The sequence below is a fragment of the Portunus trituberculatus genome, chromosome 42 (genome assembly GCF_017591435.1).
Source record: "Portunus trituberculatus isolate SZX2019 chromosome 42, ASM1759143v1, whole genome shotgun sequence".
Taxonomy (NCBI): Eukaryota; Metazoa; Arthropoda; class Malacostraca; order Decapoda; family Portunidae; genus Portunus; species Portunus trituberculatus.
The window spans coordinates 30,748,425-30,765,924 of record NC_059296.1 but is presented as its reverse complement, the minus strand read 5'-3'; the positions used below and the strand labels follow the sequence as shown (position 1 = coordinate 30,765,924).

General features: G+C 43.0%; 1 protein-coding gene across 7 annotated transcripts in view; it reads left to right on the top strand.

Annotated features, from left to right (window-relative positions):
- The window catches only part of LOC123517623 (zwei Ig domain protein zig-8-like), a 109,509-nt gene that overhangs the window by 58,513 nt on the left and 33,496 nt on the right, over positions 1-17,500 (top strand). For 3 of the 7 annotated variants that reach the window (XM_045277906.1, XM_045277910.1, XM_045277908.1), the window contains exons 2-3: positions 5,613-5,785; positions 6,219-6,600. In XM_045277906.1, the coding sequence (XP_045133841.1) occupies positions 6,498-6,600 (103 nt within the window). In that variant the 5' untranslated portion in view covers positions 5,613-5,785; positions 6,219-6,497. Of the gene's footprint in view, positions 1-5,612; positions 5,786-5,850; positions 5,869-6,218; positions 6,601-17,500 lie in introns of those variants that run through there. The other 4 variants (XM_045277909.1, XM_045277912.1, XM_045277907.1 and 1 more) reach the window with 4 other exon arrangements.

Below are 17,500 nucleotides of genomic sequence, written 5' to 3'. Positions count from 1 at the left end.
GAGAGAGAGAGAGAGAGAGAGAGAGAGAGAGAGAGAGAGAGAGAGAGAGAGAGAGAGAGAGAGAGAGAGAGAGAGAGAGAGAGAGAGAGTAGTGTAACAAAAGGACTTAAGTTGAACACGAATAAAAGAGGAAAAGGAATAGGAAAGAAAGAAAAATAAAGGAAAGAACGTGAATAAGATCGGATAAAGGAGAGACTTGGGGAATAAAAACAAATTGGAAGGGCAAATGGAGGAAACGGTAGAGAGAGAGAGAGAGAGAGAGAGAGAGAGAGAGAGAGAGAGAGAGTAAAGCGAGGCAGGTGTCGTGTTGTAACGGAGATAGCTTGACGATTGCAAGGAAGGAAGGAAGGAAGGAAGGAAGGAAGGAGGGAAGGAAAGGAGGGAGAGAACTGTATCTTACTTTCCTTCCATTTGTATGTTGATCGAAGACGTAAAGAGTCCTCCACTATCCCCCCTCTCTCTCTCTCTCTCTCTCTCTCTCTCTCTCTCTCTCTCTCTCTCTCTCTCTCATGCTAGTCGTATCTAGGGTGTCGTATATCACGCGTTTTTTTTTTTTTTTTTTGTGAGTTGTTTGGAGACGAGGGGAGAAGGAGGCTTGGGGCGCGGGAGGAAGGGAGGAGAGCGCCGCGAGGGAAGTTGAGCGATAAGTAAATGGTAGTCACATCACACTATGAAAAACAGATTCCTTATGTATTCAATAACCGAGTGTTGATTCATCGTCTGGGAGTTGTTTCAGTGTGCGTTAAAGTGGCGCTTTGGCGGTGGTGGTCGTGGTGGTGGTGTTGCTTCAGTGATAGATATTTGCCTTCTAACGTCTTAATGCTTTTTTCTCATTTATCTTATGGATTTTTTTCTAGCTCCTCTGTTTAATATTGGCCATTTTGATAAAAATAATTCTATAAATTACTTAAAAATATCGTCTCTTTCTATTTATAACGGCATAGGTATTCATCTTTCAATAACAAGTGTACTCAGCAAATCACTTCGTTCTATTGTGATCTATCCTTTGCTTATCTTTCCTAGAGAGTCTCATTGTTATTCTATGTATAGGACACTTTCTATCAATGAGTGACGTCCCTTTATTCTCCTTCCCTCGAACACTAAATATAGCATTCCGTCCCTACTGAAGGTTATTTGCCATCCTTTTATGGTCTCTTCCAGTGAGCGTAGCAAATCCCGAAAGAAGCTCTATACTCTAATTACCCAATACTTTTTAAGCCTTCAATACTGAAACTCACTTCTATCTTGATTTTTTGGGGCATGATTAAACGGTTTTATTTGCATTAGGAAGGGTCTATGGAGGTCAGAAGATTAATAGCCAGAGTCTTTACTATTCTAATCCCAACCTAAGTCTCTGAAGCTGTATAAGATCACCAAATAACAACCAGAATGGAATATGAAAACGCGTCCTGGTAACTGAAGAAATTTAAAGCGTTTTATTTCGATAGCCAGCATGAACACTAGGACTTTTGAAGCCTCGTTGCCCCTTGCCTCGCCCTACCGCTTCCCCTACACCCCATCACTTTCTTTTTTGTCTACCCTTGAACCTCACGTGGCGCCTCGCTCAATTAGTAAATGGCTCCCTTCTCTGACTCCCTCCCGCCACTCCTCCCATCTTCTCGTCTCCGCCGCCGCTACCACTTCCCCGTCATCTGTTTACACTCGCCACTGTTTATACTTGCCATTATCTCCTTCCGTAAACATGTGTCGCCCTTCCTTTATCGGAGGTTGGGAGGTTCGGGGGTTCGAGGGTTCGGGCTGGCCGTGGTCTCTCTCGCGTTTGAGGTTGTTTATGGAGTCTTTTTTTATTCGTTCGACTTCTCTGGTTTGTGTTTTGCCTTTTTTATTCTGGTAATTAATCTCTCTCTCTCTCTCTCTCTCTCTCTCTCTCTCTCTAAAGTAAAGTAGAGAGAGAGAGAGAGAGAGAGAGAGAGAGAGAGAGAGAGAGAGAGAGAGAGAGAGAGAGAGACTGACGCATCAATATTACTACTTGGTAATTACGGTGGGAGAGCAGGAGGAGGAGGAGGAGGAGAAGGAGGAGGAGGAGGAGGAGGAGAAGGAGGAGGAGGAGGAGGAAGAGGAGGTTGGGGGATGGAGAAGGGAGAGTGGCGTCCTGTTATTACACACCCCGGGTCTCTCGTGCGATCAAACGTAGACTTGAGTAAATTGGTTTTTCATATTATTTGATATTACTCTCGTATATCCTGTTCGCCTCGCTTTTTACGTCGTGTTTTCTCATTTCCTGCATTTTTCATCTCTTTCTTCCAATATTTTCTTGCACACTTTTCCCTTCATTTTTTCTTCCAAATATATTTCTTTCTATACTCTTTAGAAATGTTCACCACCACCACTGCTACCACCACTATCACCACAACCTCCTTCCTCCTTCCTCCTCTTCTTCCTCCTCCTCCTCCTCCTCCTCCTCCTCCTCCTCCTCCTCCTCCTCCTCCTCCTCCTCCTCCTCCTCCTCCTCCTTCCTCCTCGTCTCAAGTCCCCAAATAGCCACGTAGAGACCAGAAGTTCTATCGCTGTTCTGCTAACCAATATACTCTTCCCTCCTCTTCCTCCTCTTCCTCCTCCTCCTTTGCCTTTCCCACTACCTCCAGTAACTAACAACTTATCCGATTTACCCTCATAGTCATGTCTCCCTTTCTCTTTCACTCCTCTAAACTTACCACCGTCAGTCTCCTCTCATGTGACAGTTTTTGAAGACTTGATGATACTTTACGTGCTCCGCTTTGCATTTTTTTACCCTCAAGAATTCAGCCGTGGATGGTAAGTAAAGGGTTCGTGCATAGGCGAAGTTTGTAGGGTAGGGAAATGGTGTCGAGCCCTCACTTGGTGCGCTGCTTCTTCTTTAGTGGTGCAGCAATTACTTTTCCTCCCAGAAGCGCTGTGGGTGAGCCGGGATTAGCTTGTTTGGCGGCCACTTGTCTGCCTGCCTTGCCTGTTGTGCCTGAAGGAGATAGATGAGAGATGGAGTGAGTAGGAGGAAAGGAGGGAGGGAGAGGGGGAAGGGAGTGAACGAACTAAAGAACAGTGTACACAGCATTCCCTCACTCACTCACTCACTCACTCACTGGCGCACCCACTTTCTCACTCTCTTACTTAATCGACCGCAGAGTAGAATAGAAAGAACAAAATTAAACAGTGCATAAGTGAAGAAAAGCACACACACACACACACACACACACACACACACACACACACACACACACACACACACACACACACACACACACACACACACACACACACACACACACACACGAGATTAATAAACCACAAGGAACTCTATTCTGTTTCATCTTCAGTAGGTACGTTTATTTTTTCTTTCTGCATCCTGTACAAGGTTTCTCAGAAGAACTCAGGTCGGCGACTCCTCACCTCACGGTTCACCAGGCAAGGGAGTGACGGGTGAGAGGCGAAGTGACGAGAGGAGAAGCTTTTCATTGATTTGCTTATAGCTTCGGGGGGAAGGAGGGAGAAAGAGAGAGAAGTGCAGTAAGAGAGAAGGATCGAAGAAGCGTCAAGAGCAGAGGAAGAAGACCTGTGTGGGGAATGGTGGGAGGGAGCTGCTGAGGACGGAGAATGAGAGAGGGTTGCCATTGGGAATAACAAGAGAAGAAGAAAGAGTAAGGGAAGGAGAAGTAGGTGGGGAGAAGTTGGTGATTGAGGTGGTGGTGGGGGAAGATGAGACGAGCGAAAGGGGAGTGATTCTGCGAGGGTATTTGGCAGAAAGAAGGAAGAAGAGGAGGAGGAACAAAAGAAGAGGAGGCGTAGAAAGAGAGAATGGTTATGAGTTGAGGAGGAGTAGGATGGAGGAGGAGTGAGGAGGAGGGGGAGGAGGAGCTGGCCATGAGGTGGGAGTTTAGTTATGTATCTTGTTTTGGGTTTGAGAGAGAGAGAGAGAGAGAGAGAGAGAGAGAGAGAGAGAGAGAGAGAGAGAGAGAGAGAGAGAGAGAGAGAGAGAGAGAGAGAGAGAGAGAGAGAGAGAGAGAGAGAGAGAGAGAGAGAGAGAGAGAGAGAGAGAGAGAGTGTGTGTGTGTGTGTGTTTCATGCACCTTGTTATCGACTGTCTCATGCAATCTGTGTCTTTCATATCGATACAGATTGCTACCTTAACACTCTCTCTCTCTCTCTCTCTCTCTCTCTCTCTCTCTCTCTCTCTCTCTCTCTCTCTCTCTCTCTCTCTCTCTCTCTCTCTCTCATTCTCTCTTTCATTCCATTAATTTTCCTTTATTCCTTTCTCTTTCCTTTCTTTTCTTTTTCGTGTCTTCTCTTTTATTTCCTTTTCTTTGTCTTCTTTTCGTAACCCTCCCTTCTCTCTCTCTCTCTTCTCTCATTTTCTCCCTTTCATTCCTTTAATTTTCCTTTCTTTATTTATTTTTCCCTTCCTTTCCATCCCGTGTCTTCCCTTTATTTTAATTTTTGTTTTTATTTGTATTATTTTTGTCTTATATTCGTGTTCCTCCTCTTCCCTCTTTATTCTCTCATTTTCTCCCTCTCATTCCCTTCAGTTTCCTTTCTTTATTTATTTTTCCTTCCTTTCCGTCTCGTGTCTTCTCTTTATTACTTTTTCTTTATTTGTGGTCTTCTTTTCGTGTCCCTCTCCTTCCCTCCCTTCCTCTTTCCGCTGCAACATTTCAAGCCTCCACGATATCCCTGGAGGTAAGGAAATGTTGGGTGTCATTACATGTGTTTTTTTTTTTTTTCGTTCTTCTTCTCCCCTCCTCATGAGTTTTTGTAATGTTTCTTTAGAGTCACGCCCCCAAACATTTCCTCGTTCTTTTTTTTTTTCTCACTCTTCTTACCAACAGGAACGTTTTATCTTTCTTCATTTTTTATTCTTTTTAGTTTTTTTTTCTTTTGCTTCGTTTGTTCTCTCGGTGCAAAATTATTTCTTCTCTTGTTTTGCAATTTTCAGTTAGTTCATTTTTTTTCTTTTTCTTTTTTTTTTTTTTTTTTTTTTACCAACGTCAAATGCATTTTTGTTTCCTTTCCGGCAGCGAGTATTTTCGAATCCTGGAAATATTAAGGACGGGTAAAAATACTATGCCTCGCCACAAACGTAATCTAATAACAATGGGTATGCGGCCTTTTATTTCTCTCTCTCTCTCTCTCTCTCTCTCTCTCTCTCTCTCTCTCTCTCTCTCTCTCTCTCTCTCTCTCTCTCTCTCTCTCTCTCTCTCTCTCTCTCTCTCTCTCTCTCTCTCTCTCTCCCTAACCCATAAAAAAAAAATGACCCAAGAAGAAAAATATTCCGCATAACATAAAATTAATCTTTTTAGCATTAATCCGAATGCCATCTGACGCATCTCAAAAAGCAGAATCATTCCCCAATTCCTTTTATGTCGTTTTTTTTTTTTTTTTTCATTTTTAACATACCGACTGCATGTCCTATGTTTTTCACAACATTTTTGGAGGTTCAAGGGAAAGATATTAGCGTGGAAGGGGGAAGGGGGTAGACCTTTCATGGCTGGCCTTGTGAGGGAGAAAGGAGTGATCGGCGACAAAGAAAAAGGTCGCCTGGTCATCCAACTAGTTCTCCGTTCAGTTTTTAAGGTCATTTAAACACCAAACTTTACCTTTTGTTCTTTCTCTCTTTCCAGGGAGTCCCATCGCAGCCCTTGACGAGCCTGTGGCAGCGACACTACAAAAATGCCACGTAGAAAACGATGAGTGCCTCAAATATAGAAAAGAAAACACAAGTTGCCTGAAAGTGCGGGACAAGTTTGACAGTGGCAGAAGATACGAAGCGCTGGATGTGTAAAGTATTCCTGGTGTGAGCTACGCCGAACTGTGAACCAACAACTTGAAGACACTCAATATTTAGGACACTTGATAACCACCCGGCATATAATAGCTGTGTGTGTGTGTGTGTGTGTGTGTGTGTGTGTGTGTGTGTGTGTGTGTGTGTGTGTGTGTGTGTGTGTGTGTGTGTGTGTAAGAAGAATTTAAGACTCAAATAACAGAGAGAGTGTTGATGACTCCATGGCAGCAATCACAACAGAACACACTGAGAAACGTGTATTAGTGAGGCTGTAATGGAGACAAAAGACATTAGTGTAAAGATTAGAGTGTTGCATTAAGAAGACAAGCTTGCTATTAGGAAAGATTACCGCTGAGAATAAACACGAGCAGGGACGAAGAAAATACACCGCAACGAGACTCACTTTGACTTTTCCCTACCGATAACACACTTTTTCCTTTTGCAGCAAACCAGAACACTCAAAACTCTGTGCTATAAAAAGTAAAAAAAACACAAATACTGGACGAAATATATAAAAGTGCTGTGCAGAAAGACTTAAAGACCCATTTGGCTTGAGTTAATTCAAAAAGGACACAAAGTAAGATATATATTCATTGAGAAGTGAAAGGAGAGACAAGCCAAGCCGCAAGAGTCACCCCTGCACCCTCCTTCACAGTCCCTCCCTCTCCCCTGCGCCCCGCCATGGAGTCGTCCCGGGCGGGGTGAAGGTACCTGCGGGGACACGATGCAGGTGTGGACACTATCAATGGAGGTGCGGGTGGCGCTCCTCCTCCTCCTCCTCACCTCCACCAACGTGCGGGCGCCTCCTCCTCCTCCCTCCGAGCAAGGTAAGGTCGCTGTTTATTGATGGAGTCGAGTCATTTTACCCTCCTTTTTAATTCACCTGCGTGTGCGCCAGATTGATGGCTTCCCCTCCTTCTTCTTTTCCTCCTCTTCCTCCTCCTCCTCCTTCTCCTCCTCCTCCTCCTCCTCCTCAATTTCTTTACAAAGGCAGCTTGGCGTTCCTGGCTGTTATTGCCGAAAAATGTCACGCAGGCCCGGAGTAAAGCAGAGCGGTGTGATTTACGAGGCTGAGGTGATCAGGTGTGTTCCTCTTTAAGCCTCGAAGCCGGTGAGGAAAAGAGGGGAAGTGAGAAGAACAGGTGAACAGAAAGAGAGAGAGAGAGAGAGAGAGAGAGAGAGAGAGAGAGAGAGAGAGAGAGAGAGAGAGAGAGAGAGAGAGAGAGAGAGAGAGAGAGACACAGCACACACACACACACACACACACACACACACACACACACACACACACACACACACACACACACACACACACACACACACACACACACACACACACACACACACACACACACACACACACACACACACACACACACACACACACACACACACACACACACGGTAGGTCAGTGGTTGGAGCGCTGGCTTCACAAGCCAGAGGACCGGGGTTCGATTCCCCGGCCGGGTGGAGATATTTGGGTGTGTCTCCTTTCACGTGTAGCCCCTGTTCACCTAGCAGTGAGTAGGTACGGGATGTAAATCGAGGAGTTGTGACCTTGTTGTCCCGGTGTGTGGTGTGTGTGCCTGGTCTCAGGCCTATCCGAAGATCGGAAATAATGAGCTCTGAGCTCGTTCCGTAGGGTAACGTCTGGCTGTCTCGTCAGAGACAGATCAAACAGTGAAACACACACACACACACACACACACACACACACACACACACACACACACACACACACACACACACACACACACACACACACCAAACACTTCCCTTGCTTCCTGGCATTCTCCACCAGAGGACAACTAGTTCCGCCTCCTTCACGACCGCCACTACCTCCTCCTCCTTCTCCTCCTTCTCCTCCTCGTCGGTACTAATGTCTTGTGCTATCTATGGCTCGCCCTCCTCCGGGTCCTGCCTGCCATTAAGGAAGCTGTTACATATTTATGAGTCGCAGTATCTTCCACGGAACGCTTTTATCATGTTTTGGAACGTGACGCTTTTTGGTTCGCGTGTGAGTGTGTCATTGTTATGTGCGATTTTTATGAGCGTGTGCCATTTTTGTCTCTGTCCGTCTTTCTACGTATTTCTGTTTGGTGTTTTCTCTTTTAGTCTCTCTCTCATTCTCTCAATCTCTCTCTCTCTCTCTCTCTCTCTCTCTCTCTCTCTCTCTCTCTCTCTCTCTCTCTCTCTCTCTCTCTCTCTCTCTCTCTCTCTCTCTCTCTCTCTCTCTCTCTCTCTCTCTCTCTCTCTCTCTCTCATGACAGTTTTCCATGCACTCGACTGTACATCCTTTGCCTCACTACACTCAGCTATTGTCTTATCTTCAGTGGCCGCCAGCTTAAACTTAAAGCGGCCGTTTCATGTTACTGAGTGTTCTAGCAGCACTTGTTTCCTTTATCTACGTACCTTACCTTTTCACTGTTCTTGATATCCCCTACACGTCTTTTCCTCTCGACTGGATCTCTCCCCTAGCGCGTTATCTCTATCTCAATCCCTCTCTGTCTTCTCAGTAACCTTACACCCTTCGCTTCTGTCTTGTGAATCCTTTGTTGTCATTTTCTCCTTACGTCATTCATTTGCAGGTGTCACAGCCACTCCTACACTGCTATTCTACTCTTTAGAGCAGGCTAAAGGGTATTTATCTGCTAAATTTGTGTTATATTATTACAATCTGTTCTCTAAATCGCAGAACCTCACTGGTATCTAAAATATCTTGTCGTGTATTTTTATTGTCCCTCTCTAACTTGCTTCTCGTGGCCTTACAGTTTGCTGACGTGGTAATTGGATAATTCCTTTGTATCCCACACCATATATATATTTTTTTAAGGGGAGTGACACCTCAATGGACTTTTTATGAAACCTCTGCTGCACTGGGCTTGTCCTCCTCTAGTTCGGAAAAAAAATACTCACACATTCCCTTAAATCAAACTTTTCTTGCACTATTCATACTCCACCAATATGTTTGCCTTATTCCATGTATGTCTTATAGTTCACCTATACCTCCACTCAACTCGATGGAGCGTTGATTGGATATAACAAGTAATGAAACTCAGTCAAATATTTCCAGTGTATGTTTTCCAAGGATCAGTTCAGGCTATTTCTGGAACACTTCGCCACTTCGTTCATTGTCACATTCTCTTTGAAGCTTCGCCCTCTGCGCGTCATTCCTCGCCTGTGAGATTTGCTCAGTAATCGACCTTGGGTTGTGTTGTCCCTAGACTTTTATCCACTTGTTATTGATCTTTGCCATTCTCGCCTCCACGCCACACCAGCAGTTTTCTCTCCGTCCGTCTGTCTGTCTGTCTGTTTGTCTGTCTGTCTCTCTCTCTCTCTCTCTCTCTCTCTCTCTCTCTCTCTCTCTCTCTCTCTCTCTCTCTCTCTCTCTCTCTCTCTCTCTCTCTCTCTCTCTCTCTCTCTCTCTCTCTCTCTCTCTCTCTCTCTCTCTCTCTCTCTCTCTCTCTCTCTCTCTCTCTCTCTCTCTCTCTCTCTCTCTCTCTCTCTCTCTCTCTCTCTCTCTCTCTCTCTCTCTCTCTCTCTCTCTCTCTATATATATATATATATATATATATATATATATATATATATATATATATATATATATATATATATATATATATATATATATATATATATATATATATATATATATATATATATATATATATATATATATATATAGAGTGTCTCTGATTTCTTGGTATCTATTATCTTGAACTGATCGTGAAATTGTGAAGGAAACCATACGTCTAGTTACGTAGTGCTTGTTCGGAGCTGACGACTGTCCTGCTCTCACTGTGTGTGTATGCTTCCTGTCATTCCTGAGATGTTTCACATCTCCCAGAGCGCTCATTCATCATTCCAGCGCTTCATCTACTCAACGCGTGCGTCTCTCGTCAAAAGTAATTTTTATTCACGTATATTGAGTCCTTTCCACCATTCATACTCAGACTTCTCAATACATGAAATGGAAATGGAAATTACTCATAATCTCAACATAAATATTAAAACTGAAACACGTCAACGGTAAAAAATATGTCCTTCTGAAACAATGCAGCTTTGTTTCTTCATTTTTCCATACGTTAGAAATAGAAGCTTGCGATATTCTGGGATCTTTTTAACCTTTATGAGTGAGTGTGGTTTATGTTCTTCACTGCTTGTAATTCTTACCTCGCTTCCTCCCGAGCAATCTTGTCCTTCAGGTCTGCCACTTTCGTGATTTGTAATCCTTTAAAATATTCACCCCAACTCTTTTTCTTCTTGCTTCTGCCCTCTGTCACTTTTAACGTTCAGCTTTGAAGTTATTTCTTTGCTTTCCTCTTCTTCTATGAGGGTTTTCACAAGCCGCCATTTAGTCTGCATATACGTTCCACTGTTACTTTGTTTGGTCACTTCAACATTTACACAGGAAAGTAAAAATGATGTATGTACCCCTCTAAATTATACTTCACGTTTTTCTGCATCATTTGTCGCCTCTTTCCATTATGCTTTCACCTGAGCATTTTTCCATCGTCTCATTGTCTTCTGTAGCTTCAATAGTTACACATAAAAGTACTTGAAAGATTAGGTATCCCTTTAGCATTATACATTACTTTTCCCTACGTATTTTTTATCATCTCTCGGCCAAATTTTCAACTTGTTTTTTTATCGTTGTGTTCTTCTCTGTCATTATGATATATTCGCCTGTTATAGTAAAAAAAATTCTCTTATAAAGACAACTCAAACTCTTCTATTTTTCTTACCTCTTTTCACTTACTTTTCCTTCACAACAATGACATTTCAACATTATTTAATGTATCGCAGTGTTCCTAACTATTTATTCCCTTACTTTTACTCTTCATTGACTTCATCTCTCCTTTTCCTTTACCAGCAGCGTTCTATTCTCTCTTAGCACTATTTTAAACCTTCCTCTACTTCCTCTCTTATGTAATTGGCTACGAGTATTGATTTTCTCTCCGTTTCTCTTGAATTCCCTCTATCCGTGACACGCGAGCTGTTTTTGACCTTTTGCAAGAATCGGAAAGCGGTGTTCTTTTCCGATACATGCTGTGCAGTCTGTCACATCGCGTGTCATCTGTCTGTTCTCTTTGTCTCCTCATCTCTCCGCCCGACCAAGCGCATTTATAGGAATTATCAAAGCAATTTCTACATCAGTGTCGAATATTCTCCAGCGTTCGTAGTCTTCAGGGACAATACATGCATTAAATGATGATAATTCTTCCACATCTCACTCACACACTCATCCACTTGCTCATTTACTCATTCTCTTAATGGCCAAAGCACAACGGATTATTTGATATTATGTAGTGCAGTCCTAGTTTGTGCGGTAGTAGTAGTAGTTGTTGTTGCAGTAGGAGCATTGGTCATAAAAGCAAAGTAAAGCAGGAAGAGCATCAGCAGTAGCAACAGTGGTAGTAATAGTGGCAGAGGTTGTAGTAGTAGTAGTAGTAGTAGTAGTAGTAGTAGTAGTAGTAGTAGTAGTAGTAGTAGTAGTAGTAGTAGCAGTAGTGGTGGTGTGGTGGTGCAGGTGGTAGTAGTGGTAATAGTGCCAGTAATGGTGGTGGTGTAGTAAGAACAGCAGAAACACTACTACCACTAGTACTACTATTACTACTACTGCTGCTGCTACCACTACTGCTGCCACCACCACCACTGCTGCCACTGCTGCCACTGCTGCTGCTGCTGCTGCTGCTGCTGCTGCTGCTGCTGCTGCCACCACCACCACTGCACCACTGCTGCTGCTGCTGCTGCTGCTGCTGCTGCTGCTGCTGCTGCTGCTGCTGCTGCTGCCTGCTGCTGCTGCTGCTGCTGCTGCTGCTGCTGCTGCTGCTGCAATAATGCTTAATAATAATAATAATAATAATAATAACATTACTACTAATACTGGAAACACTGCTACTAGCAATACTGTAGTAGTAGTAGTAGTAGTAGTAGTAGTAGTAGTAGTAGTAGTAGTAGTAGTGGTAGTAGTAGTAATAGCAGTAGCAGTAGAAGTAGTAATAGTAATGGCAGTAACAATAGCAATAACAGCAATAGAAGCAGAATACAGAAGCAGCAGCAGGAGTATGGCCATCAACATTAGCAAAATACATAAAAGATAAGAGGCATTAACCAACACTCAAATCATTCATCAGGGGTAATTACGTCGTTAGTCTTACCTGCAGGAAGACTGACAGCGAGGAATAAAGGCAATGTGGAAGTGAGACGAGTCATATATACGCGTCGATACTTTTCTTTATAAAAATGTCAAGACCAACGACCTTTAACTTCCTGATACTAATACCGTTTTCCTTTGTCCTGGTTTTTGTGTGTGTGGGAGAGAGAGAGAGAGAGAGAGAGAGAGAGAGAGAGAGAGAGAGAGAGAGAGAGAGAGAGAGAGAGAGAGAGAGAGAGAGAGAGAGAGAGAGAGAGAGAAAGGAAGACGGTAAAATTGAGTGCCATGTCCTTCGTCTAGAAATGAATTATTGCAGGATTGAATGAGCTACCTTTTCTCTACACTTCCTTGTGAGTGACCTAGCACACACTCACACACACACACACACACACACACACACACACACACACACACACACACACACACACACACACACACACACACACACACACACACACACACACACACACACACACACACACACACATACACTGACACGCACCCGGGCACACAGGCGCACATTATACGTACAAGTACACTCGCTAGTTTACACATGCCAGTAACATCTGAAGTCTTCGCTGTTCGTTGTGTGGGTCGCAGTCACTTGGCGGCAGAAATAGCGTGAACGAGACGCACATAAACACTTCCTTCTCATAGCAATAGTTAAAGTGAAGGTTTTATATATTCTTTTTCCTTTTAGTCTTCTTTCTTTGCCGTGTTTCCTTATCTTTCAGGTCGCCAGCAGGTATGGTGGTGGTGATGGTGGTGGTATTTGAGGGGTATACGAGTGATCATTGCTGTGGTGGTGATGATGATGGTGGTGTTGGTGGTGGTAGCAGTGGTGGTGATGATGGTGGTAGTTGTGGTGTTAGCTAGTTATGATTGCAGTGATGTAAGTGGTGGTAATTTTGATTAAGGTGGTGGTAGTGGTGGTGGTGGTGGTGGTGGTGGTGGTGGTGGTGATGGTGATGGTGGTGGTGGTGGTGGTGGTGGTGGTGGTGGTAACAGTTTCAGGTCACCTCTAAAATCTTGCAACATTATGAACCGCTCGTCCATTTTTTTCACCGGTTTTATGGGACAGCAATATAGAGAGACTTTTTTACGCTTTATTAAAAGTGCCGCTGACCTGCCTGCATTCATTAATGGTAATAAATATTGAATAGCGATAAAAAGTAAATGGGAAATGTGTACCGCTGATGTTTGCTCAGAAAATGTGGATTCGAGCTGAGTAAACGAATGCATGGAATAAATAGGTTGATGGAATATTTACGTGCACGTGATGAATATTGAAAATTCCAGGTATTCTCTGTATTGACGCCTTCACGGAACTGCCTCGCCTCTCTTTGATCACCTCGCCGCAGTATTAACAGTAATAGTAGTTGTGGTAACAAGAGGAAGGAGTGACAGTGCAATACACGATCGTATAGGAAGAATAAAAACCAAAAGATATGTTTGTAATGATGGTAACGGCATAACTAGTTCGTATATGTTATTGATCGTTACCCTGTTAAAGAAAATATTAGTCTGTGTTGCTCAGATTTGAGTTGTGCAAAATGGTGAGTATCAAAGTTACATAACCCAGCGCTGACTGTGATGTGTTGGAATGTATTTATGTACACAACTCCGGTGATATAATCTTATATTTTGTGATGCTTTCATAATTAATACGTAATATTTCAGCAATACTTCGAGGCAAAGAATATAATACTATCAGATAAAGGAAAAGGTCACGACAGATCAGCACATCCATGGACGCAATGCTGATATTTATTTTGGCCATTAACTTTTCCCGTGTCATGAGATAGATTGGATTTGCATTATCAGTAAATGCATGGAATTCTGAGCCATACAAATACCAAATGCAATAGACTCATTCATGGAGTTATACACGTCACTGTGTGTGTGTGTGTGTGTGTGTGTGTGTGTGTGTGTGTGTGTGTGTGTGTGTGTGTGTGTGTGTGTGTGTGTGTAAAATTTCATTCTTGTGATTGACTAGAATTCTTATCATTGGCTTTTATTTTATATTTGAGTCTAAATTAAATCCCGTTATCGACAATACAATATAAAACGCACTAATAAAAGAGTCGGTAAGTTATAAACAAGCGGTTGTAGCGTAGTAAGGCGCAGTGTTCAGGCTTTGTATGGACCATTCAGTGTGCTTGGCTGAAACGCGGAGGAAGAGGTTGTTTATAGTAATCTATATACAGAACATTGTAAGAGAGAACAATGGTGCTCCTCGCCCACCTCTCCCTGCTGCAACATACCCACCAAAGAAGCGTTGCAGGAAAACGTTGCATTACTTATTAATGACCTGAATATGGACTCCGTGTTGTTGTTCTCGTCGTCATCGCTGTTTTCGTGATGAAGGAGATTACGTTGTGTAATGTTCACTTCATTACTCACGTCCACTTCGCCGGTCCTGTTAGCAGCTGCATTGTGTGTGGCACGTGAGCCTCGTGTGTCTCTCGGGGTCATCAAGTGTGGCTTGCGAAACAACAGTGCTTTATGCCGCCCTACCATGCCACCGTTGATAAAGTACGGCTATACATACTCGTGTAATTACATACTAAACTTAACATGAGGTTTCACTTCACTGTATTAGCTTCGGTTTCTTTTCTCTTTTACCCTACTTGCTCGTATCTAATTTCTCTCTCTCTCTGTACGTTTCTTATCTTTTGAATCTGAACATTTTATCATCATGAGCATTCCTTTACACACACACACACACACACACACACACACACCGCGTAGTGTAGTGGTTAGCACGCTCGACTCACAATCGAGAGGGCCGGGTTCGAGTCCCGGAGCGGCGAGGCAAATGAGCAAGCCTCTTAATGTGTGGCCCCTGTTCACCTAGCAGTAAATAGGTACGGGATGTAACTCGAGGGTTGTGGCCTCGCTTTCCCGGTGTGTGGAGTGTGTTGTGGTCTCAGTCCTACCCGAAGATCGGTCTATGAGCTCTGACCTTGCTCCGTAATGGGGAAGACTGGCTGGGTGACCAGCAGGCTACCGAGGTGAATTACACACACACACACACACACACACACACACACACACACACACACACACACACACACACACACGCACACATACACATTCACACACACGAAATGAGATTAGTGTACCTTAAATAAGGGGGAAAAATACACAGGGATAAGGGGGGGAGAGGGAGTGAAATTTAGCCAGAAAATCTATTAGAATATACAATAGAATTACGACAAAAAACAAATATTTGTTAGGTGATTTTGGAAGCATATTTGTTCCTTTGTCTCTATCTAAGCAAATACTCTTGGTTTCGTAAACACTTCTCAGTTGTAGTCTGGAAAAATATGTAAACTTATATAAACGCAATGAAGTTGGGAAGGAGGAGAGTGTGAGTATGTGTGTTTCAAGCTGGAAAGGGGGAACCTTGTAACGTCGTCTGGGAATCACTGGTGTAGTTGAAGCAAAGCAGCGTGGAGTACTTGTGAGATTTGGTCCCCGCGCTGTGTGTGATGGAATGTCGTAAATCATGTTTTCAGGAAAGTCTCCGAGGAACGGGTTCAAACGAAACACTCTTCTTACCCTTGCCAGTCACGTCTCTTGGTTCAGTGTGTGTGTGTGTGTGTGTGTGTGTGTGTGTGTGTGTGTGTGTGTGTGTGTGTGTGTGTGTGTGTACCAGTACTTGTTGGGACGGTAGTAGTGATGGTGCTGGTATTAACAGTAGTAGTAGTAGTAGTAGTAGTAATAGTAGCAATCAGTAGTAATGGTATACAGTAGTAGTAGTAGTAGTAGTAGTAGTAGTAGTACCACCTAGTAGTAGTAATGGTATGTAGTAGAAATAGTATTAGTAGAAGTAGTAATTGTAGTAGCAAAAGTAGTAATAGCAACAGAAGTAGTATTTGTAGTAGTAGTAGTAGTAGTAGTAGTAGTAGTAGTAGTAGTAGTAGTAGTAGTAGTAGTAGTAGTAGTAGTAGTAGTAGTAGTAGTAGTAGTAGTAGTAGTAGTAGTAGTAGTAGCAGTCACTGTTGTTGTTGATGTATAAATAACTAGTAAAATAACCGTAAAAGTAGTAATATTTATATCAGTAGTAGTAGAACTAGTATGAACACCAATCATCAACAACAACAACAACAACACCACCACCAACAATAACAAGGACAACACCACCACCAACAATAACAATGACAACACCACCAGCAACAATAACATAACAACAGTAATCAGAGTAATGGTGGTGGTGATGGTGGTGGTAGTCCGCACAAGAACAACAAAACTTCTATTATTACCAAAACCAATTTCCATTAGCACCATCACCATTACCACCACCCAGTTCATTTTTTACCTCTAACACTCTCCTTTCCCTCCTTTCCTCCCTCACCCCTTCTGCCACACACGCACCCCGCCGCCATCCATTAGGTCAATCAGAGCCTCTACATTAAATACAACTACCTTAATAGCCCTTGCAACAGAAGCCAGCAGTGTGTCATCCGAGCCAGAACGTCCTGTCACTTGGAATACAAGAAGGGAAGGGGTTTCAAGAGTGTGTGAAGTATGCTAGAGATTGAAGTGAGGAATGGAGGTAGCGGTTAGAGATGGTATTGTCGTTTTTATTGATTTTTTTTTTTACCAGCGTTGGAATTTTGGTGGAAAGAACAGGTGTTGTTGTTATTGTTCTATACATATACGGGTGCTTTCTACTCCATTTCAGCTGGTTTGTGTGTGTTTAACATTGATGGAAGAAAGAGTAGTGCAGTGATGTTGATAAGGTCTCGTTCTCATGATTTAAGTCACCGTCCCTCGTTGCCTCAGTATTTTGCAATTTGAAATAATGATGAAAAACGTTGACATTTGCATATATTTATTTGTAGGAAAAGTATTTGAAAATTTTTATTAATGCAGGGGTTTTTATTCACTGTCTCATTCGAAATGTTCTAATACAGTGGCAGTATGTTGGCTATGTATTCGCCAGAAAAATCCATGAAGCGTTGCATTCACAAATATTGCTTTGTGTTACACTTCAACAGTTTTGTGAACAACAGTGTGTTATGTTTGGAGCAGAAAGCACGCGAACGGAAATGAAAGTCATCCATGCAACATGAACTATCGAGAACAAAGCAACACATTGCCGTTGTACGTGCAGCATTTGCCTGATGTTGTCAGTGTGAAGTGATCTGCGTCGCGTCGCTATCTCATCAACACGCGCCACGCCCTCCCGCCTATCCCTCTGCTCTGTTCTCATCTCAAGCGCCTACACTCAAATTAGGAAAATGAAGTAATGCCGCTCGTCATTGTCATATGGCTCAAGGAATTGTGAATAGAGAACGCTACCTTACCAAACAACACAATGCAAGCAAAAGTAAAACAGACAACCTTCGGACTCCACACACACTGAGCGCCCCACAACACATAAAGTACTCAGACAACAGTATTCACAGATAACACACATATTGACAATTTCCTGTACCGCTCCATCACACACAAGTACGTACACAGAGACAGTGACGAGCACTGGGGGAAGTGTCATGTGGTATACGCTCCACACACTTTATTCTTCTTTTACCATTTTTTTTTCTGTTTTTACAAAGAG